This window comes from Schistocerca americana, chromosome 1, assembly GCF_021461395.2.
Source record: "Schistocerca americana isolate TAMUIC-IGC-003095 chromosome 1, iqSchAmer2.1, whole genome shotgun sequence".
Taxonomy (NCBI): Eukaryota; Metazoa; Arthropoda; class Insecta; order Orthoptera; family Acrididae; genus Schistocerca; species Schistocerca americana.
Genome location: NC_060119.1, coordinates 723,644,570 through 723,669,733, shown reverse-complemented (window position 1 = coordinate 723,669,733; position 25,164 = coordinate 723,644,570). Strand labels below are relative to the sequence as shown.

Below are 25,164 nucleotides of genomic sequence, written 5' to 3'. Positions count from 1 at the left end.
CTCGTACATCCATTATGTATATTCTTGTACAGGGGAGACATTTTACTCTCAAGTCGGCGGATAAATACGATATTGCAGCGCCTGTGTTATTCCGAATTACGATGCAGTGCCTGTTCCTTCGGATATGGAGGCACTGCAATATCTTATTTTTTTGGATGGTTGCTCCAAGTCGAGGCAGTTTCAAGTATTACTCCTCATCTGGAAGGATGACGTTATTGCTTGAATGTCATCTTTCTGATTGTTTTCCAACTGTAAAGCTTGGGTATGGGACTAGACAGCAAAACTAATCCTGACTTCTTTGTGTTAAACTAGATTCGGGACTTTTCGAGGACTGCTGTTTACGCCATGACTCAGTCGGTGCTTGCTATACTGAATTATTAAGTCATTGAAAGCAAGCACTTAGAACCAAGAACGCAGGTCTTACTTTGAAAACATTTCCTTGAATCCAGTAAAGTGCCGCTTGTTATTTCTTCCACTCTGGAATTACTATATGGCCGTTTTTAAAGGGTACCCACCATCCACTTTCGTGGGGTACCAGGAATGTGCTTCCTCGAAAACTGCGAAACAATCGGGCGCACCCTACACAACACTGAGAACAACCTCAACGCCCGAATCTTCGGCTAATAAAGACAATGCAATGCAATGATGCACTTAAAACAGCGTTTGTCGAAGTCAGCACTAGCACCAATATCCGTTAATAGTGAGGGGATTTCAGCAGCAGAAACATTACTGTGCATGAAACATAAATGTAATATCTTACTAGCCGAAAAATCTCACGGAGGACCAAACCATCGTCGACCGAGTGCGAATGGAATGAAACTTGTCCTGGAAGGACCTAATGAGCAATATGGCGTGCAATGTTCACAAAACTGGACATTGTGAAGCTGTCTGCAGATATGAACTGCGTGGATGACATCGAAATCCTAATAAATGAAATTCTGTCTTTCACAATCACATTTGACTGACTGATTGAGGGTAAGGAACTAAACAGCGAGGTCATTAGCGCCTCAGTCAAGGGTTCGTTCATCCGGACGCAGTGACGTCCACCAGGAACGTGATTAGATGAAGTACGTAGGAATGGTAAAAGCGGGGCGTTGAAGGCAATGCTGATGAGAGAGCTGAAAAATCGTTTATAGAGAAGCAAGAGTAAATGGATCGCATCGGTGCGTACGTTAGAGCTGACCAGTGATACATCAGCACACAGTCATGGAGAGAAACTGCACCCGCATCTGAACCTAGCCAACCCGATTACGGGAGAAGAAAGCAACAGAGTAAAGAATACTGTCTAGTCGAGGGCTCCAGAATAGTACAGGGAAAAAATTTAAAACTGGAACGAACATCAGCTGGACCCTAAATAATAAAACAAGACGTGACAAGTAGTTAAGACCGCACTTCGGCTTCCCCCAGGACTCTGCACGCAAAGGGAGCAGGCCCTCCCACAGCCATTCCAGCCCTGATCCATCGTAGGCAAAGCGTTAAAGTTGAGGATGGCACAGCACCCACTGATCAACAGCGTTGTTCCTAAAACAGGAAACAGTGCAGCAGAAAAAACCGCAAACCTCGTAAAAGCAATTAAAACAGATATAAGGGCGGATGGCAGAGGCAACAAGCATAGGAGCCAGGGTCGGGGGTCCTCCTGACCCAGTATGTGGCAAGAGACGCCCCCAGTCACCATGCTCCCGCCCCGAAGGCAAAGCGTTATATATAAGAATAAAACCCACTTTTACTGAGAAAAAGCAGAACCAGTTCAGTTGTCCGTGAATCATCTGTCAACATAAGAAGCAAACAATTCAGAAGTCCACGCTTAGCATGTAGAGGCAGGAGGAAGGAGTATCCCTCGCGGATATGAGCACCAATCTGCAAGGCTCCGCAACGACAAAGGCCCATTAAGTAACATAGAACCATGGGTTAGCTTGCTATGACCAGTGCAAAGGCGACACAGGATGGTGGACTCCTTCCAGGAGGAATGGAAGAAAGGGCGCCAAGCATCAATATTCTACTTTATAGTACCGAGTTCATTAGAGTGGACAGTGACTCACCGGATGTCGTTACGTCTGCGAGTGTGCACAGGTCTTATTTGCACCGGACAATCCGTATTTGCGGTGGTCAGAATGAATGGGGAACGAGTAATCGCTTCTCTTGCCAAATGATTGGTCACTTCTTTCCCTAGGATACTCAAATGAGTTGGGGCCCAGAGGAAGACAACCGAGGAAGGTCAGAGAGAAGGTTATGAATAGCAGACACCACAGGGTGACAGGAGTAACATCACTCAATGGCCTGAAGATTGCTCAGAGTGTCATTACTCATTAAAAAACGTGGTCAAGGGACGTCAATTTAATAAAACGGAGGACTTTGTTAACGGCTCACAGCTCCGCCACAAAAACATTACATGTTCCCAGCAACAACTGGTGTCCCTGACCGGTAGGAGAAGGAAAAGCATATCCCTTCTTATCCACAGTTTGAGGTGAAATGGTTCCGTCTTAATCTGTGGACTGGACACCAACCAACAGGGAGGGGGCGGGGCACAGGAAACACAGGGAGTAATTCTGAGGTGGTGAGGTGGAGGCCTTGGCAGAGTGCTGAGCATTTCGATTGGTAATCCCACCCAAGGGCGGGTGTCAGGCAGTCGATGCCCCTTGTATGCAAAAGGATAGGATATATTGGATGACCAGCAAATTGTCGAATTGTGATTGTATAGGAGACCAAGAGTTGCTACCATTTCAACTGTAGAGGGAAAATCCCCACTCTGACAAGCAGGCTGCCTACAGAGCTAGTCCAGAAGGCACCAGTGACCAGTCAATCTCCATGACGGACTAGGTCAAACAATTGCGAAGCTGGAGGCGCCGCCATGCCATAAACTAACAGCAGGGGCATACAACATACAATCGCTAGTTGCCATCTGGTGGTGGCGAGGAAACGACAGGATCACTTGAAAGTGATCACTGTCACGGAGGTCGCCATGTAGTGAACAAAGTAGCGAAGTCAGAAGATTGGTGGAAAAGGTCAAAGTCGACAGCTGAAAAGGTGCCATGGAAACACTAAATTGGTAGGAGTATCATCAGTGAGAAGAGACTGATCGTGGTCGGTAAGATGCTAGTTAATTAGAGGGCCTCAACCAGAAGAAGTGGTACTCCCCCACAGTCGGTGGTGCATATCGAAGTCCTCAAGCAGAAGAAGGGGGGGGGGGGGGGGGTTGTTGTTGGATTAGGGTGGCCAACCCATCGTAAACAAGCGGCCTGGCTGGAAGTAAATATACGTAACAAATATGGTGATTGCCTGAGGTCGTTTGCACCAGCAATGCTATTGCTTCCAATGTGGTACTAAGGGGAATCCATTCACTGACGACATCTGTTTGAACCAATGTACATACCCCTCCAGATGCCTTCACAGGACCACCACAATCACGGAAAATTGGGGAACTGTGATCAAAATATCGTATTTCTGGTAAACAACGCAAATTTAGAAAGAGGAGGATATAATGTGTAGTTCCAACAGCTGAAAACAATAACCGTTTCAGTTCCACTGAATGATCAAATTATGAGGGTGCCACAGGAACCAAGAGAGGGTTTTAGGTGGTATGGAAATTGAGGAGGGGGGGGGGGGGGGGGAGTGACTGCAGTGACTTTCACATAATTGCTAATCATGTCCACAGGATGTAACAGTTCATTTTTTTCGCGTCTCAGTATACAACAGGCCGTCGATAGATTTATTTTCTCGTATCCTTTTTACTTTCTTAAAGACTGAGAACACCTGTGAATACGGAGGACAGTGCTCCGTACAGTTGACATCCAAAGTCGGTTGTTTGCAACGATTACCTTCGTGCAGTGATAGTCTGCAGTTTTTCATACTTCGCCTCCGCCGTGCAGTGGGATGACATACGAGCAAATACTTCCTGTGTGACCTGTACACCCTACTTTTAACCTTTTGTGGTAGGACATTTCCTTTAAAGGCTAAAATGAAAGCGCCTGTATCTCTTCATTATCCTTAGGACCTTTTACAATGCACCGGACAAAATGTACGCCTCGCTGCTCGAGATTAGCCGGTAACTTCTTGTTGAAGTGTGTGCTCTCTGTGGAAGCCGACTCCTTGGACCATATTCAAAGTTTTATGCCGGGCAATAGTCTCCGTTATGTCACTCAGTCACTCACATGTCTAATGAGCTGTAGTTTGCGCAGCCGATGAGGCCTTAATCTGTGGCGATCCAGTGCGCGTTTTTCACAATGTCTTAACTTCTCGAAATTTATCTTCAATGGGTTCCACAAAAAAAGTATCTCCATCTATCTGTGTACATACCAGGTATTTGATAAATTGTTTCGCTCCCAATCGTTTCGTTTGACCCTCTTTCCTTGGGAGTAGCCAGGATAGGAAAGCAATATAGCAGTAATTGCCAACGTGGTTATTTCTAGACCGTATAAGAACAACCATTTCTTTGGTTTGATTCTATAGGTTTCATATGAGAAACGTCCGCCCTGATACACTCACTCCGATCAAGGGTTCCCGCCAAGAGCGCCACCCAGCCGCGAGTTCTGATTTCCCACGAAGACGGGCACATCCTCTTGGCAAGCATGGGGAGTTAGCAGCTCAGGCGTAAGTAGTGTGATCCCCGCGCTGAGCGAAAGGGTACGTACACCTACGCACGTAGGCTACCGTGTTTCTGTTTAAGAACATATATGAGATCACACAGATAATGTTCAACAACGCATGCAGCATGCTTTACTTAAGGCTTTCTTCCCCAGTCGGTTCACATCATAGAAAAAAAAAAAAAAAATTGAGAACGAAGATCACACACAGAAGGACCAAAAGTCACTTCAGCCAAAACGTGAAGTAAAGTATATGAATGAATGTGCTGAGAAAGGAAAGCAGAACCTAGGGCATAGCTGTCTCACCATCAAATGCTGGCAACGCGTGAAAGTAAGAGAAGGCTAGATATTCGGAGATGAGACTGCTGCACAAGAAAGGAAACAGGCGCTGGCAATATTTTGGATCCCGTGCTCGCCAAACACGTAATCAGGAAAGAGTCGCTGCCCCCGGAGAGGACTGTTACATCCATCAACAGGCCACCAAAGAAGGAATACAAATTTACAGAAACGTTGTTTTGATTCTCAACCAATGAAGCACGTTATAGGTCACTTTAATTCTGATAGTTCTTTGAGGTATAAGGAGACAGATAAAAATCACAAAAATCTAAAGACTGGCCCGAATGCATAGATCAGAAACGAGTACATGACCCAAACGTGTCCTAGTAATAGTGGCCGATGGTAGAGCGGTTACAACTCGGATAATATTTTTGCCTCGGCACTTGTTACTTACCATACCAAGAAACGAATTGCAAAACCATTGCCAAGGACACAACACCGAGTTTTATATGCCCTGTAGAAACAGTTTTTAAACCAGAAAAAATTTATTCAGGGGGCTATAAAACTTCAAACGCGAACTCGGGGATTATTTTTCTGAGAACCTGGGTGAAGAAGTCATTAAAATAAGACCTGGTCAAGAAAATCACGGAGATTTTGTGGGTATAGTAAAGAGTTTCTCCCGTGAACACATTCCAAAAGGCTGTAGAACAGTGTATTTACCTGGACATGATAAAGACTCAAAAACTCTGCTTAAGAGGTATGAACATCTCTTCGAAAACGATCCATCCTCCAAAGAGAGAGCACAACATAAAAACATCCAAAGTCATATCAACATCACTATCACAAAAATGGCCTTGTCTCTTTTAAAGTTTGGACAGGAAACGTTATAGTCCACTAGCTTGGAAATTATTAAGAAACCTTATCGGTAACCATACAGTTTCATATTCAGAAGTGATCAAGGTCAACACTATCTAAAAGCACACTAGTTGCTGTCCAACAGCAAAATCATGATATGATACAAAGTAATTCAACTTGAGCGATGTGAGGAGAATGATCATCTAGGCACTCCATACACAGATGATGCACTATGCACTTGTAATCATCAGATGAAAAGTAACAAAACTGCAGGTTTTGATGACATGAAATTGTAACAAATAAAGAACTTTGGCTCTGTAATTATGATTGGATCCTAAAAATGATGAACACTTGTGAAGCGCTAATCATAATCCCAAAGATCTGGAGCGAGGAGTGACATTGCTGAAACCAGGCAAAGAACCGAATAACCCCAAGAACTTCAAACCTGTATCACACCTGTTCAATACGTTTAAAATGCTAGAGAGAAAGATTTTTGAATCGAGTTTTTTACTTTCGACAGGAAGATCATTACGGAAGAGTCAGGTTTCATACCAGCAGAGTCGTCTACTAGCAAGTACTTACGCCCAGCACAGACAGCAGATTACAGGAGTTCCTTTTGTCAATGTTACGGCTGCTTATTATACAGTCAATGATAAGAAACTAGAAAAGAAGCTGTACAAAACAAGTGAGGACTGCCGACTGACGCAGTTTATTCTGTGTCTGCTGCAAAACAGATACTTTTTGTGACTATAAATTACAACTTGGATCCTATATTGGTCTTCCCCATGTAGATCTGCTGGATCAGATGATATGCAGGGTGAATCACCTAAAACCTGCACCACAAATATTGCGGAAATGGAAAGTGCTACTGATGTGCGGTTTTCACTGAATGGATTGGTAGCCAGGGGGATCGTATTGTTAGCCTATTAAGGGACTGTAGAAAGTGTATTTTTTGTGCAAGACCACTTTTTCAAATGTAACAGGTCTTAAACTAAAAGTAGTGCAAATTAGAAGTCAGTTGTGTTTGTTGTAGGATTGTACTGCGAGTCGTTTATGAGATATGGTATTTTGAAAAGTTTACACAGCGACACTTATGCAGTGTCTGTGGTTTTTTAAATTTAATCGTATGGCTAGGGCCCCCAGTCGGGCAGGCCGTTCGCCAGGTGCTGGTCTTTCAATTTGACGCCACTTCGGCGACCTGCAGTCGATGAGGATGATAGGATGACGATGAGGAGAGCACAACAACCAGTCCCTGGGCGGAGAAAATGCCCCGACCCAGCCGGGAATCAAACCCCGGCACAGGGGATTGACAACCCATCACGCTGACCATTCCACCTACCGGGGGCGGACGAATATCTATGGTAGCAAGACACTAAAGAACAACTCAAGTGCATACACTAGTTATGTGGATTCTGAAAATTTGGAAATGTGTAGTAAGGTCTTATGGGACTAAATTGCTCAGGTCATCGGCCCCTAACCTTAAGCACTAAACCTAACATATGTTAAGTACAACCCACACCCACCCACCCACCCACCCCCACCCACCCACCAACCCCCCCCCCCCCCCCACACACACACACACACACACACACACACACACACACACACACACGCCCGAGGGAGTACTCGAACCTCCGACGGGGGGAGCCGCGCGGACCGTGACAAGAGGCCTCAGACCGCGCGGCGGGGATTCTGATCGGAAACGAGACTGCTGACGGTCACAGGTTGTGTTCAAATGACCTCCGGCAGCGGCAGTACGCGTTTACAATCTGGTATGGAACGACTGCGTGCATGGCTAGCTTTTTAGCAGAGATGTCCGAGCAGGCTGCAGTAATACGTCGTCGTATATCATTGGGTGAAGTTGGAATGTCCTTGTAGACCGTGTCTTTTCCCACGGAAAATAGTCAAAAGGCGTCAAATCAGGGGAAGTGTTCGGTCAAGGAAGAGGTCTTCTGCGTCCAAGCGAACGATTTGGAGACATTTCGTGGAGCCGTGCTGTCATTACCTCCCTTTCCTGTTCCAGTCGCGTATGGTTCGCGGGAAGAACGACTGTCTGAAAGCCTCCGTGCGCGCTCGAATATCTCTAATTTTACATTCGTGATCTCCTCGGGAGGTGTAAGTAGGGGGAAGCAATATATTCGATACCTCATCCAGAAACGCACCCTCTCAAAACCTGGACAGCAAGCTACACCGCGATGCAGAGCACCTCTCTTGCAGAGTCTGCCACTTGAGTTTGCTAAACATCTCCGTAACGCTATCACGGTCACCAAATAACCCTGTGACGAAACGCGCCGCTCTTCTTTGGATCTTCTCTATCTCCTGGGTCAACCCGATCTGGTACGGATCCCACACTGATGAGCAATACTCAAGTAAAGGTCGAACGCGTGTTTTGTAAGCCACCTCCTTTGTTGATGGACTACATTTTCTAAGGACTCTCCCAATGAATCTCAACCTGGTACCCGCCTTACCAATAATTAATTTTATATGATCATTCCACTTCAGATCGTTCCGCACGCATACTCCCAGATGTTTTACAGAAGTAACTGCTACCAGTGTTTGTTCCGCTATCATATAATCATACAATAAAGGATCCTTCTTTCTATGTATTCGCAATACATTACATATGTCGATGTTAGGGGTCAGTTGCCACTCCCTGCACCAAGTGCCTATCCGCTGGACAGTTATGTTGATACCACAGGTTCCTTCTAGTCTGCAGAAGAACGTCTCGTAGCACCCGTGGAAGATGGTCCGCTAGGAGGCTGAGATACCGTGCGCGTTGATTGTTCCGTCTACGAAACACAGGCCCATGAGCTTATGGTTTACTATGCCACACCACACGTTTACTCTCCTTGGACGCTGACATTCTGACGAAGCCAACAGACATTGTCAACGGACCAACAGTGAATGTTTCGGTGGTTTACCTGGCCATGATTGGTATATGTGGCTTCATCACTGAACTAGATACACGATACATCTGGGATATTCTGTCTGAAGGCCCATGTACAGAATATAACACGAATATCTCAGTCTATTTCAGTCACCTCTTGATGGAGAGAGATACGGTAGTGATGGAACCTATGTCGATGAAGAAAGAGTAGAACGCTTGCCTACTCACGCCACTTCCTCGTGCGACTGCGAGGAAGCTAACGTGCCGATCAATTGCGACAGCAGCAAAAATATTGTTTTCCCCCCTCTTCTGTCGTCACTTGTTTCCTTCTGTTACGTCGTCTAGGTGTTACATTACCAGTTTCAGGTAACTGATTGAATAGGTTGATAAATATCTGCCGAGATGTGGACGTCTATTTGGGTATCTTGCCGTATACACGGTACAAGAACGAACAACTTTCTTCCTATACTCTCCATACAGCATGAGCATGTCTGCTTTTTCTGCATTGGTAAATCCCATCGTCCACTCACGACCGATTACTTCGACTGTCACACACTGACTCACTAGCAACTCGCAGAGCACTCAAGGAATACGCAAGCACACTCAAGCAAACAAACAACATCGTGCCTAGCAATTACGCAGGTCGAATGGCACAAACAAGTATCGGTATGGAATGTTTTTCAACATACGGTATCTCGTAAGCGACTCACGCTAGAGCCCTGAAACAAACACCACTGATGATCTAATTTACATTACTTGCAGTTTGTTAATGTAAATAGGCATTGTTCCAGATAAAAAAGTTTGTGTTTGCAGCAAAACAAACTTTCTAAGTATTATTACAATCTGTTTATTAACTAACAATACCAGCCGCTGACCACCAATACATTCTGTGAAATCGGCACATCAATAGCACTTTCCATTTCCGCAATATTTGCTGTGCAAGTTTTAGGTGATTCACCCCAGACACTCGACTCAGGGAACCGTTCCGTCATCTATGCAGACGACACAGCTGTCGCTGATCAAGGAGCGACATTTGAGGAAGTAGAATCGAAGCTAGCATCTGCCCTCTAAGAGCTTGCTATCTGCTATGACGACAACCACTTCAAAACCACTCCGGATAAAACTCAAGTGTGTGCATTCCACCTACGCAATAAGGCGAGCAGAAAATTGAATGCACCTGGAAAGAGCGCAGTTTAAATCACTCTGTTCACCCCGAATACGTAGGGTTAAAACTGGGCCATTCCTTAACTTACGAACAACGCTGTATATACACCAGACAGAAAGTATGCACCAGGTGAAGTCTCCCTATGCGAGCTGACTAACACCACGTGGGGAATGCAGCCCAACGTTCTTAGCTCATCCGCTCTTGCTCTGCGTTTCTCTGCTGCAGAATACGCCGCTCCAGCGTAAAGGTACTCTGCACATGCTAATCAACTTGCTGATGTAGCTCTTCATGAGACATGCCGCATAGGCACATGCTGCCTAAGACCAACTCCAGTCAATACGTCCAGTTGTATGGAGACTGGTGGCAGCATAAACTGAAACGAGAAAGCAAAGAACAGAGATCCAAGACATGCATTGTTGGGAATTCGCGCGTTTCCATCACGACTGACATCCAGAAGCAGCTTTCTCCTTATAACAGGATCAATTACAGCTTCAACAGAAGCCTGCCGAACTGAGCTGTGGAGAACAAAATCCCCTGGAGTGTTATGGCCAGCAGAAGATAAGCTGCCATTAGGCTGCCATCTCCAATAGGGGACGTGGACAACCCTCAAGCAGAATGAGAACAGTGATGACGAAGTAAAAGACTAATCTGAAAAAGTTGGGTACCAGTAATGATGAGCTTTTTGAGTGTGGGGGCAAGGCATAACTCTCAACACTTGTTGGTTTGCGGTAATCTGAGTGATCCCTGTGACATGGAACACTTTTTTGGCAGGTAATGACAATGTCGTTTTGGCTGCTGAATACTTGACACATGAAGTGTGAAGTCTCACAAGGGTTAATATTACATTGTAGTCTCAGGATGATATTTGTTTTGGTGCCTTTTTTTGGGCTCTGATAAATAAAAACATAATATCCCCTTTCGTAATCTCCAGATTTACGACGAGATAAGACTGCCCCTCTGTTGAATCTTTTCAGAGGATGCTTCACAGCCGTTCAAGGCAGTCGTCAATCGAACCATGAACCACTTTTAGCCGCTATTGATTCGGCCAAAGTTTTTTTTTCCACTCTCAGCGTGAAAACAGAACCACGCTGATGGAGAAACTAACGCTGAATCTTTAAGTACAGCGTCTATCAATAACGGTATATCTCACACTGTCACTTACATGAGCTCCTGTCGATAATTTAACCCGCGGCATATGGAAGTCTCAATAGTAAAACATCCAAGTAGTTTTATGGATCCATTCCTATCCAATAGATAATTTAAAAAAATAAATTAAAAACAGTTTGACCTCAGGTAATCATGCAATCGTTTCATACGAGTTCACGGTCAATAAGCGAACAAAACATGTTTCAACCATTATCTCTTCGAGGGGGTCACAGATGCTATAACGAAACTGAAACAGGTAGAAGAAAATAGTTTTGAAAACACTGCGAACACACTTACCGTAGAATATCAGTTTCCGTAAGTTATTCTGACTAATTAATTTGCTAACATCCTCAGTCAAGAACAGATTCCACTCTCCGACTTCTAGGACGACGAGATTCACTGCATTGAACGCCAGTATCGAAATGGCGAAATACAGCAACGATTCTTGTTTCTTTGGTGTGAGATCTCCTATACATGCTAGCATGGCAGCTCCAATGCCGATGACAATGTTCTGAAACGAAGAAAATACCTGAGTTAGTTCGGTATATCTCACAAAAACATTGCTACTGTCTAAGCAAGAATTACCAAATAATTTCACAACAAACAGTAAATATTACCGATGCATACCGTAAAATGAATTTATTAGTAGCAGCTGCGGAGCTGAGCGTAAATTCTCAGTCAATAACGGTAGACGCGTCACTGATCATCGGAGAAGTAAGACATCCGATACTGTGAGTACCTTACAAGCATCAAGAGACTACGGTGCAATGAAGTGTTAACGATAAATTATCCTAATCTTTTTGGAACATGGAAGTTCAAAATGTTTTGGATACAACCGATGGCATCCCAAGCCTTAGAAAAGAGGGGTCTTTTTTTGCTGTTATCGCTCGCATCACGTGCAGCCAAAAGGTGGTGTCCACGAGAGTAGATTTGAGGACTGTTTTATATCTCTCCTCACAGAACTCTCGCGGTGCGCATAAGCTAGCCTGCTAGCACATAGCCCAGATCGAACAAAATTTTGTGTCCAGATCATTACAGCTAGTACGCTACGATACACAGAACTTTATATACGGTAACTCTTGACCCCCATTAGGCAGACACTGGTTGAAGACCGTCGTACAAAACTTCGATTACTGGAAACACTTTTGTAAGAGACATTTACTACTGTCAAGTTTTTAAGCTTCAGTTGACGCGTTTAGCGGCAGTAACATCATAGGCAAATTCGCATTTGAGTACGAAACCAGTGCTGAAATGTTTGAACTCTACAGACAGACTGAACTATCTGGCATCTTTTGAATGAGGACGAGCTAACTACCCCTGAAGTTTGTCTTGTGAGAGCGTCCATTTAACAGGTGAGTGTGGTGAAAAACGACTATCGGCGAGAAGCAGTAAAGCTAAATACAATATCTTATGCATATAATATTGTCTTATACACAAAAGTACGCCAGTCATTAAATGACTCAGGAAAAGGAAGACCAGCTTTGCAACGTTATCATAGTGAAATGTAATGGCACATCAATTCTTAGCTTCTCTGTCAAGATACATTCAGAACTCCCTACTGGGATTTCAGCTTTTCGTTTCTTTTTTCTCATATTTACAACGTAACTCCCTGTGTTCAGCACAGATACATTCCACATTGAACAAAAATTATTTAAGTAAGTTCTCATAAGACGATTCACTTCTTTAGCACTAATTATTTACCGTAGAAATCATTAACTTTGTTTTCAAAATGAACTGTACGGATAGCTACTGCCACAGTGGAAGTTATTAATGAAACGCATTCAGTAGTGTATCAACATTCTAAATTTGGACGAAAAAAATAGTTAAGAGTAGGAAGAAACAGCAGCAACCTAGTATCCTTGGAATGAAGAATGAATGAATGAATGAATGACTCTGCATTCATTAACATAATATCGTAGGTCATTTGAGAATTATTTTAATCATAAATTTTACACAAGGACGTTATCTGCGCCGAATATCGTTGGTAAAGTTTCTGCATGTAGTACCCCAGCTGAAGCTCTTGCCACATTCACCTTGGAAAGCCATCAAGAAGAAATCACCCTCTTAGTGCCCCGATGCCAAGGGTGCTACCGGGACAAGGAAGTGGGGTGTGGCTTTTAACGCTAGGACAGACTATGTTTAAATTCAGTTCTGTCTCTACACATCTGTGTAAAACTGAGTCCATACGAAGTGTCAGTGACGGAAGCTTTTACCAGGAGTCGCTCGCAGCGCGCGTAAGCTCTGCTGTTTAATGGCACGTGCCTCGTCGGGCGTGAAATTCGAAGCTGTGCGACGCAGCAGCAGCAGCAGCCGCCGACTCGCGTAACGTAACACGTCCTACAGTCGACCTTGAGCCGTGCCACATCCCACGAGCTGTTTCCTGTACCCAGCACAAGAGCGGCGATGAAACAGGGAAAACAAAGTCTGCAGCTGGCCATCTTTATATCTACATACGGCATCACTGCTAGAATACTAAAGGAAAAGTTAACAGACTGAAAACTGCTCAGAACAAACGCAGTCCCGAAAAAAATGTTATGCTTTCTGTGGTGTCTACAAGGATACTTAACCTCTTTGCACACTAGAACTATAAATTTTTCTTTTGAAATACTGAAAGGGATATTACCTCTACAACTTTCAAGTTAAAATGCAGGGACAGCGCAGTTTGTTGCACTCTGTAAGCCATACATTCTCAAAAATCGGACGTTTCCTTCGTTGCCGTGATTATCTCTTTGCAGACTGTGATTATTTCCAAGATTTCTTTTTTATGTGCTGGTCATTTTTCATTAATTTTGCTTTATACTTGTTTTTGTAATTCTACTCTTAATTTAATGAATATTTTTTGTCTGTCATGTCCACTGTGAACAGAAGCAGGTACTACAAGGACTCGTTAAACCATTTTTCTATTGTAAAATGAATAAGCTCTCATGTAATCTGTTTCCAGCATCATAAAATTATTTGTAGTTGGTTTACCTTCAGCAGTCTTTTGCTAACAATAACTAAAAACTTCTATTACGACATGAGGATCACTAGATGCTGGCGTTCCGTGTGGCCTGTGGGGTCCATAAAGCATAATCACTACGTAATTCGCGTCCAGTGTCAGGCTTACGAAAGTACCCACAACAACAAAGTTCATGCCCCTAATGTCAAATAGCCACAGTGTTAGTAAAACATAATATTGTTAAGTGTTTGCCAGTTTGCTATAACGACAGAGCTATATTTTATTCCAAAGTCCGTCGAGTATCAGTTGATATTCATGCTGTTTATGTGTTGTTCCAATTCTTCGAAAGAATGCAACCTCAAATAGGTGAGCCTCCCATGTTTACGATGGCTGACATCTCCCACACTGTGGTGGACAGTCTGTAATTACTTGTAACTGAGTAAAGAATTTGAGCTACATAGGACTGCTCTGGCCTTTCCTGTCAATCATATCCGAAGGCTAGGAGTTGTAGCTTTATCTTCCCCTCTTTAGTGTTTCCCGGATACTTCTAGGCACGTAGGGAGCTAATAATAATAATAATAATAATAATAGAAATATCCATACCCAATACAACAAATATACAAAAGAAAACAGGAGAAAAAATTGAAAAATACATCCAACTGGCTGAGGAAGTCAAGGACATGTGGCATCAGGATAAAGTTGACATTATACCAATTATACTATCAACTACAGGAGTCATACCACACAATATCCACCAGTACATCAATACAATACAGCCACATCCAAACTTATATATACAATTACAGAAATCCGTAATTATTGATACATGTTCAATTACCCGAAAGTTCCTAAATGCAATATAACATATACCGTACAGTTAAAAGGAAGTGACGCTTGATCATGGTCCGCGTCACTTCCCATTTTTAACCAGACTTAACGTCTGAGAAAGTAAAGAAATAATAATAATAATAATAATAATAAGAAGAAGAAGAAGAAGAAGAAGAAGAACTGGCAATATTGATAATGTATGGACGGTAAGAAAGTGTAATATTTCATTCGCCTAACTGTATGTCGCATTAATAGAGCTCGCAAACATGTCTATAGTGACGGTGTCTACATGGTAAGTACGAGTTGCATCTAATTGTGTCATAGGTTGTTCGGTGATGGTTGCTGATAGTTTGGCTGTAAGGAAGTCATGGCCTTCGTTGGCTACGTATCAAATAAGTTTATGGTTATATGTTAGGTGCACAACATCTGTTTAACCGAGACATATTTCCGTGGTGAAAATAAAATTAATTAGTCATTATGTCGCAAGGGTTAAAGTCATCAAGCTCACCAAAGAGAACGTAACCTACACAGGCAACACCCAAACTAAGCATGTACGCTATCAGACTACTGTTCACCATCTGTTCCATTACTGCACAAAACCAGTTCTTCAGAGCATCTGTACGAACTATCGGCCGACGGACTGTACGCTGACGCGCGCACTGAAACATCCCGAGGTACTGGTGCAGAACTTCAGCGATGGCTCGTGGCTCTTTGAAGAATGGTGTATTAGAAAATGAGGGTTTAGCGTTTCGTCGACGAAACGGTCTTCAGCGACGGTCAGTCAATTGCAGTCTTATCAATCAGACAACCGAGCTACACGGGAAAGTGTCACCGCGATGAATCCACTGTTACCAAAACAATGCAAAACCGGTCGCTAGCAAAAGGTGCAGATTATAAAGACATCGGACGCTAAAACCACGTAATCCCACGAATTAGCAGAGGTATATCTTCTATGAATCTTAAGAAGACCAGTTCAAGGATAATTTTGTGGATTTGTTCGTTGAGCTTTCAGGGAAATAGATAGCCATCGGAGACATGGTATTCTTCAAATAAAACTGCCCGGCAAACATCTCTGTAGAGCTCGCGAAAGTTTGTAAGAAGGAATCACATTCACCTTGCTGGTACCTCACAAAGTACATAGCGGTACACTTTGAAGCTGAGCTTATGGGGCACACGCCGTTCACGTAACGTGCGCGACACGGCAAGGTCACTGACAAGAGAGTACAAAGAGCGATGTGGGCGGAAGAGACGAGTGTGATTATGCTGCGGCGACGCGTGCAGCGAGAGAAATGCAGGGCCGTGTTGGAGCAGCTGGGACGCGCCGCTGTGAATCAATAGCCCCAACCTCGCAGACCCCGCTTCTGCCGCTGGCCTGGTCCTCTTCCTTCTGCCGTCTGCCTTTCCCTCTTCTCATTGTCTCTCTAATGAAGCAGAAGTTTGTGGGGGATTCTCACCCCGTTCAGGTGCAGAATATTAGTAGCTGCATGAACTCAGTTTCAGTGAAGAGTCATATCTAAAGATATGTTACATCTTTAACTGTGTGTGTATTAAAACTGACTTCAGGGTACAGTTACTAAAATGCCTACTAAACACTTCATAATGGCCACAATGTAATTTCGTCATAATGACAACAGCCTTCCGAGCTAGATGGAAAGGCAGCCGATTCCATCTTCCGGATATTAATTATTTCTTGCACCCCTTCCATTTGATTGCTTCTGGCTTCAATACATAGAAAAAAATTAATTTAACAGAAAATTTACAATTCATGTATTACTAAAACTGTGTGGCATGCGATACAGAAAGGCTGTAGCATAGATCCCGTACATAAATTTTCTCCATTGCGACACTCGCGAATCGCTCAGGAGCAAGACATCTCGACGTTCATGCCTATCCGTTTTGATTATAGATCTGCTGGTACTATGTGATTCAGAGGAAGGCGCGTTTTGCAGAAACAATTGCATTATCGGTTCTTACGATACAATCTATGGGCGAAATAAGTGAAGAATTAAGCACCTAGTTTCAGTAATTATGGTAATTAATCTTTCAAGACCTTTAATAAGAATAGTCTGTAGATGTCTGAAATGTTTATCAAGGATTTTTTAAAAATAAAAGCAGTTGTCCAGCCCGAAAAAAAGTTTTATTCTGAATTCTGTTTATCAGTTTCTTTCTTTAAGACCATACTCGGATCAAGGCTCTGGATGACCTAAGGAGCCATTCCACGACGCTGCTGACTGATAGCTATCACGAACTGCTCAGCCGACAGGTACCCATGTGGTACTAAACAACTACTTCGTGCAACAGCTCCCCACGTCATCTCGAGCTTTGACCTGAATTTTGTCTTTAAGAACGGAGGAGGAGGAGATTAGTGTTTAACGTCCCGTCGACAACGAGGTCATTAGAGACGGAGCGCAAGCTCGGGTGAGGGAAGGATGGGGAAGGAAATCGGCCGTGCCCTTTCAAAGGAACCATCCCGGCATTTGCCTGAAGCGATTTAGGGAAATCACGGAAAACCTAAATCAGGATGGCCGGAGACGGGATTGAACCGTCGTCCTCCCGAATGCGAGTCCAGTGTCTAACCACTGCGCCACCTCGCTCGGTCTTTAAGAACGCTAGACAGATAGGACAAAGGCAGTATACATCGTTTCGCAGCTCTCGGAACGTTGCCAACACATTTTCGTGAGACGAACGTCATGTCTCCCTGAGCTCTTCATCGTTATCTCTTTACATACATGAAGTCGTTATCATACCGATTAGGCAGACCTGTCGCGAATCGCGCAATACTCATTTCAAACGATTCACGCTTCAAGTGCAGTTGGCGAAGATTTGTTTAAGGAGGGGTCCAAGTAGTTTCGAATGAATAGGAAAGAAAAATATCAAACTTTCTTAGTTTGAGTCCCGTAGTGAACTTGAACTGGCCTAAGTCTTCTGTGATATATACCAATTACTGAAGTACTAAACAAACAAATTGTGTGCTAAATGCCCAGTGAAATGCGACCCTTCTCCCACGCTATGTTTTAAATAATAGTTAACAATGGTACGCTCAGAATTTGCATGAAGCGATGTAGGCTACCTTCATAAAACATACATGCAACCAATGAAGCAATATAATCAGGATTTATGTCGCGGTACTTAAAAATTCAAGCACAGCATTTTAAGTCCATATTACATTTTTCGCAGTTAGAAAAACTGTCACTTTTAAAACAGAGTATCATTACACATGAAAAAGTGAAAATAAACATTTAAAACTTTCCCAAGAAAACTGTGTCTCCACTCGCTTACACTTTAGTTACATTGACAGCTCCACTATGCACAATACAATGCTAAGTCTTGACCAGTGTGGCTGATAGGCGAGATTTGTCAATAAAGAGGTGAACGAAAATGATCGTTCCTATGCGTATCGCCCTTCAGAAAGACAGGACGTGACCCGTTACCATTGCTCATGATTGTTTAGAAGGCCTAACGTTTTTAATCTCTTATCTTTGATTATCTGCTACCACTTCCCAAATAAATGATAGACGCTTTAAGCCGCTTGTCTATACAGGGAGTCCCTGGAGGACTTCTTTGTTCAATAGAAGAGATGTGTGTCAGTACCGAAGACGAAGAAGTGCTCACAGCTCTTAAGATATACATTTTAGAGCCCAAGTTTCCTAGATTTTTAGCTTCGAGTGATCATTCCTGTCATACCCCCTGGATATTTACCATTCCTCCTGGACAACCTGTACGTGATTGCCTTCCCTTATTGGATACTTATGCCAAGATCCTTGGTTATTTTTCCAGCGGCCACCTCGGACTTTTCTGGTTGGCGAGGTGTAAACATTGAGGCTCAATTCAATCTTCTCCGGCTAAATTCAGCAGCTGTACTGATATGGAAGCTGCTGAATGCAAAGGCTTCCGCTAGCCTTTGATGGGCATGGAGTTTATTTACTTATTTGTTTTAGTGTTTGATATCTCACAGCTTATGCCTGAAGATGATATTTGCAATGCTGATCTATGGTTTCGCTCTAATTAGCCTGCACCACATAGCGGGTTTAGTTAATAAAAGCAAGTTTGTCTTCTAGGTTACATTCAGTTTTATTATTAATTGAAAAGCGCACAACGTGCAAAGAGAAATTACAAATGAATAGTTATTCCAGAGCCAGTATTTTAATTGAGGTTTTCATTTTTCAGTTTTGAACGTGGTATCTCTCACAATGTTTCTTACACAAATCACTAACACAGTCTTCGTTCGGCTGGTGAAATCTCTCGTTTTGGCAGAGTTTATGGTGAAATCCATGTGTGGCGTAACGCGTTACTACGTGTCGTTGCTTGTAGCTTGATTGTTTCCATTCGTCCGTCATTATAGTCATTATGGCGCCTGTGGAGTAGAAATCGGGCCAGATGGCCCTTCACTTCTCGGAGAGGGTTTGACGTGCTTTCTCGTAGGGCTTGGTATTTGACAGCCAAAACTGCATTTTGATGTCATCGATGAAGTAGTTTTCCTTGGTTAATACAAGTTATTTTGAAGAGGTGACTAAGGTACGCAATTTGCGACTAAGAACGTTTCTCCTTTCCTTCCATTTAAAAGATTTCAATCAAATCTCTGTCTTGGAGCACGGTGCTTCCAACAGACCTACTTCCTTTTTAAGATGATTGTAAACATATCTCGTATTATTGTGGACGTGCCCCGATAGCTACTGGTTTGGAGACTGTAGGCGGAAGTCCATTGGCAAACAGTAGGAGATCATTTCGCAATAGAAGCACCGAAGAAAAATATGTACTGGTCGACCTGAACGTGCGACTGCTTCGTGTCCTCTAAGGTTGGGCGTTGTGTTCTGTCAGTCCGAGTGGAAGCCAGACACGTAGACGTTGCCCAGCAGGATCAGCGCGAGGCGCTAAGTGTTGCGTAAGGCCGCCGTGTCACGTGATCAGGCAATACACGCAACACTGATGAGGTTCTCTGGAAGGCAGGTCCGAGTAGTGGGGCTAGCGATTAGCGCTCGCTTCGTGGAGGAGAGGGCAAAGGCGGGTGGGGGGTGGCGGGGGGGGGGGGGGGAGGGAGGGAGAGGGAGAGAGAGAGAGAGAGAGAGAGAGAGAGAGAGAGAGAGAGAGAGAGAGAGAGGGCGGAGGGGGAAGGGGGAAGCATTCTCTTCAAGGTCGACCAACTTACCGCAACTACGTCGCCACTCACGTCACCACTGGTGATAACACAATGCGAGCGCCGTTGCGTAAAAAGTCGAGTTTTCTTCCACAGGCAGACAGACAATGGCTTGTGGCTTCTTATCCTAGACTGTGACACAATGTTTATGTTAAATCGATGTTTGCTGTATTTGTTGATTCATGAACTTTTCATGCTGACAGTTAATAACTGAATGCAAAGAGGTCTCAAAAAATTATTTTTCGTAAGGTTTTTAAAATGACTGACGATCGATTGTTTGGCACCTTGTTGTTTTATTAATGTATAAACTGCTCCAACTATACGTGATCGACAGATATTGCGATCACTAATCAATAAGAACACAGGTCACCGCTGGAGTTCGCGGTTCACAGGTATCAGCCACCAGGCCTAGTTCTTCACTTCTTTGAGCAATTCAGCATTGTAATAGCAAAAAGTGCAGAAACACTATCTCAGTCAATAATGAAATGTCATTACATGCGTACCTGAAGTATTTCTGACTAGCGCTATTTTGGCATTTTGCATTCTTGTGGCAGATGTTCCTTACTACTACTGTCTACACCTAAAAAAAAAAAAAAAAAAAAAAAAAAAAAAAAAAAAAAAAAAAAAAATTGTACATGGCGGAACACAAGGTGGCGCACAAAACAAAACAATATTTCATTAAATGGTAGTGGCAGCGGAGTGTGTGTGTCCGCAGAAATCAGTACTGGCGGGGATAATAACCTCTGTATGTCATCAGAAGGTGTTCTTTGACTTCTCCAAGGCGTGGGAAAATGTCCGGCGTTTTAGTCTGCCTTACGCTGTTAACATTCCCCCAACGTTCCAATGGAGTAATGGAGTTGAATAAAGTAAATGTATCACTAAAAACCCAGATTAGCGCGCTCCACAGATATGAACTGTAACTGACATGTTTAGAATCTGCTTAGAATACGTACTGCTTAGAATACGTACTGCTTAGAATACGTACTGCTTAGAATACGTACTGCTTAGAATACGTACTGCTTAGAATACGTACTGCTTAGAATACGTACTGCTTAGAATACGTACTGCTTAGAATACGTACTGCTTAGAATACGCACTGCTTAGAATACGTACTGCTTAGAATACGTACAACTTTACGCAGTTGGAGATCGCTGTTTTCGAAGAATGGCATATATTCATTACTAATTACACTGAAAAACGTTTCACGTACATGTGAAAGGGAGTTTTCCGTTCACGGTGAACATACGATGCCCTAGGAAACATAAGTACTTCGCTTGTTTCGGGGCTCTTTAGTTCCGAGTCGATTATAAGTTTCTCTTTGCTTAATGTATAGTATCGTGCCTCATCGTCCAATTGTTTTAATTAGATTATAATCTGCATTTTTGTGCCATAATTACGGCCTATCTGCCTAGGATGTAACCCATTAGTACTCGATATATTCTACTTGTCAACCTAGCACTTTGTCTTCACACCATTGCTTTACCAAGGATACTTCTAATAGAGTTTGCGAATCCTTACTCTTCTTCGGTCTGTGAACGGAGCTAACCAGCCAGTTGTAGGGTAATACACAGCTTAAAGTGAAGTGACTCACGGTCCACAGAGAAATTTCTGTTATGCTCACGAACCACTGCCGAAGATGAAGTACTAATCAATTCCTAGGAAAAATTGAAAAGCCTAGGACCATCTGGGATTCAGAGCCGAACCCTCTCAGTCAGTCACATGCCCTTTTACGCATCGAGATACCGTACTATTAGTTGCGCTTTATGCACGCTATGAACGATGCAGATGCTTATTTCAAATGCAGAAACCCCGCCGTTTTCGAAGAATGAAAGCTTATTTTGAACTTTATTGTTAAGCTGTGGTTGAGTCACATCGTACATTGACTCAAGCTACGGTTCATTCACATTCAGTTGCGGAAGTCTGTAATGAGTTTGCGTAGATTCTTTCTATAAAAGCCTGGACGCGCTTTCGCAAGCTGTCAGTTATTAGCGTCAAGCAATTTACTTGCTTGAATAATTATAATTCTGGTGCAGGCGTAACGTTAAAGATGTCACGGATTAGTTCTCCAAGCCATATATTGTATAATTTGTATACTCACATCTTATCCGAAACGGCATCTGAGTTGAACAGTTATCAATTTGAAATGATGCCAGCTTTTTTCCTCGTACTATTTCTTTTGTTCGTCTAGAGGCTGTCTCTGTCTATTGCGAGCAGTTTTGTCAGAGATACCCTATTGGCTGTATAGTATCTGGGTGATAACAGAGTGTCGACTATCGGCATTTCGAGTACGACTAGCAAGCGATTACATGAGACACAAAAATCGTTTAAATGCTGAAGTTCATCAGTGTTCTGTCCGGGCAAATCTCAGGCTCTTGGATCCGGCTGCTGGCGATGCATCACACGCAACCTTCCCGGGAAGGCTGCTAACTGGTTGTGACATCTTTTCGCGGGAAGTTTGTCAGATCCACGTCACTGGTTTTTACTGCTTTAGTAGTCTTTCAACGGACGAGTTTTGAACACTGGTACGGGTTACCACCGACACTAGTGGCTAACAGACAGCTGACACATTCTCTATGTGGAATGAACAGTTGTAAAACCTAGAATTCCTTACTAATCTTATAGTAAGCCAGTATAAAAACTGAAGAAAACGTACTAACAAAAGTAAAGAACAGTTGAGCATAAACTCCTAAAACACGCAGAAAGCTTTCTGGTTAATATCTTAGTTCAGAGGTACGATTATTAGATGGAGGCACAAACAGCAAAGAACTTTCAGTGTAGGTTGAAATCTCGCCACAAGATGGCAGAGCATACATTCCTCCCAAAGCTGCCTGCCTCCAAAATTGCTGTTTAGTGTAAAGCAAAATTTAAAAAAATAATGTTGATGTACACTTGTTGAGAGTAAAGTGCACGAGAAACGAAATAGGAACTGAATGACGGTAATTTCTACCATTCGTACTGCTTGATTGCTACGATTGCTGTGTCATTGCACGTCAGCTCTATATTTGTTACGCGAATTTTACAAACAGGAAGGCATGTGTGTGAATACAGTATCATACACCTTCATGCTTCGGATTATCTTAGGTTTCAGGCTGTATTTGATAGATTATAGTAACAACATTAAAAGTTACGAAGTCACCAACGAAAAGAATTCTGACGATCGATGTACAGAGAGATTGCAAGAGACGGCATAACATTGCTTCAGCAAGCATACCTGTATGAGGATTGAGAAAGGTGCGGCACAGTCAAAGAGAAAAGTTATTATCTGTGAATACCTCTTTCGTGTGTTATTCTTTAAGGGTCCCTTAACAAACATTGATAGCTCTCAGACCGTGTCACTTTGCAATCAGTGTGTTATTTAAAATGTATTAAGTATTAATGGAAACTGTTAAAGTGTGTCCAAGCAAAGGGCAAAGGGTAACACATGCCGGGGTAGAGTGAAATCAAGCATGAAAAATTACAGTCATGTGGGCATAACTTTTATGATTCAGCTTCTAGGAAAAATTAGTGTGTAGTGTCTTTGGACATAATTTCAACATTTTTACTCTCTTCAACAATCATTAAAACTGTTAGGTTGAAATCAAATTTAAGGCATCGATGCTATCCTTTAGTTTTCTCCATGCAAACAGGTTTCGATAAGTCCCTTAGCACACTTTTTTCAGACACATACGACGGGCGTTCAATACGTAATGCAACACTTTATCGGCCAATTTCGATTTAAAAAATGTGGAATTTGTCGTGGGACATCGTGGAATATTTCCGCTTCAGTCTCTACAGTTTCATGAAGTTTCGATAGGTGGCGGATCTATACGTAGCCTTCGGATCTGAGTCTGTAACAAAGGCGCGTTTCAACTAGAGAATAGTCACAGAGTTTCTTTTGGCGGAAAACTTGAGCATCGCAGACATTCACAGGCCCTTGCAGAATGTCTACGGAGATCTGGCAGTGAACAAAAGCACGGTGAATCGTTGGGCGAGGAGTCTGTCATCATCCCAACAAGGTCGTGCAAACCTGTCCGATCGCCCGCGTGCCGGCTGGCCGCACACAGCTGTGCCTCCCACAATGCTGGAACGTGCGAACAATCTCATTCGAGATGATCGACGAATCACAAACACATCGCTGCATAACTGAACGTCTCTGTTGATAGTGCTGACACACACGTCCGCCAGTTCGGGTAGTCAAAGATGTGTGTCCGTAAGATTCCTCACCGCCCGACAGAAGATTATGAAGAGCAACGAAGGACCATCTGTGCTGAGCTGCTGGCGCGTTACGAGGCTGATGGTGTCAACTTCTTGTCGATTATCTTCACAGGCGATGAAACATTGGTCCATAACTTCGAATCGGAAACAAAGTGGCAATCCATGGAGTGGCGCCGCGCCACACCACCTCTCTTCCGAAGAAAAAGTTCAAAGCCGCACCCTCAGCCAGTTAACCTATGACGACTGTCTTTCGAGATTGAAGGCGCTTGTCTGATGTCCTCCCTCATGGTGGAACGATCAACTCTGAAGTGTACTGTGGAAACTGAAGAAACGACTTCGGCGTCTTCGCCGTTACAAAAATGTAAACTACTACTTTTCCTGGACAACACAAGGCATCGCCCACGTCTGTGCACCAGGAAGCAGTTCACAAAACTTCATTTGAATTTTCTTCCTCATCCACCCTAAGACTCGGATCTCCCCCCTTCCCAATAGAGTATAAGAATGCTCCTCGTATCATTTATCAGTCATATGTGGGTATACAAATGCGCTTGGATTTTTGCCCTCCCCCCCTCGCCCCACCACGGAGAAGTATCACTTCATAGTCACCACCATCCTTATATAATGAACTGGGTCCTTGCCAGGGAACCACACTAAATCATAATCATTTTGAGCAGGTGGCCTAATATTTTCTTCTTTGCCCTCATTTTCACCTTTAATATTTTCGTTGTGTGAGTAAAGGATCACACACAATTTGTGTCCCACTGTTCCAAGTCAGATTCCGTTGAAAACATTTCTCATGTTGGTTTCAGTTTTCTTTTCCCATACATCTTCCTTGAACGACCTTGATACACTTCTTGAACTGGGGTATCCTCCGCAATGTAGTCCTCTCCTCTCTTCCTAGTTTTTCGATTGCTTGTTCCTTCTTTAGCTTTATGGAAACCTGTAAAATTATCAGAACCAACTGAGATACATGGTGCATCTTCCTCGGCTAGTATACTAACAGGGTTTTCCTGCGACTTGCCTTGACCCTCGTCATTCTCAGTGGCTCCGAGAACAGAGGCTGCACTGATTGCATAATTGCAACGTTGTTACACTGTTATGTAATTTCGTAAGTTTCTAAAAAATTCTCGGCCATAACCAACTTTTCGCATTGTAGTATGA

At 43.3% G+C, this 25,164-nt stretch overlaps 1 protein-coding gene across 3 annotated transcripts in view; it reads right to left on the bottom strand.

Moving 5' to 3' along the window:
• The window catches only part of LOC124610325, a 484,674-nt gene that overhangs the window by 15,456 nt on the left and 444,054 nt on the right, over positions 1–25,164 (bottom strand). For all 3 annotated transcript variants that reach the window (XM_047140149.1, XM_047140150.1, XM_047140151.1), the window contains one exon: positions 11,207–11,420. In XM_047140149.1, coding sequence (XP_046996105.1) covers positions 11,207–11,420 — 214 coding nt within the window. The remainder of the gene's footprint in view (positions 1–11,206; positions 11,421–25,164) is intronic.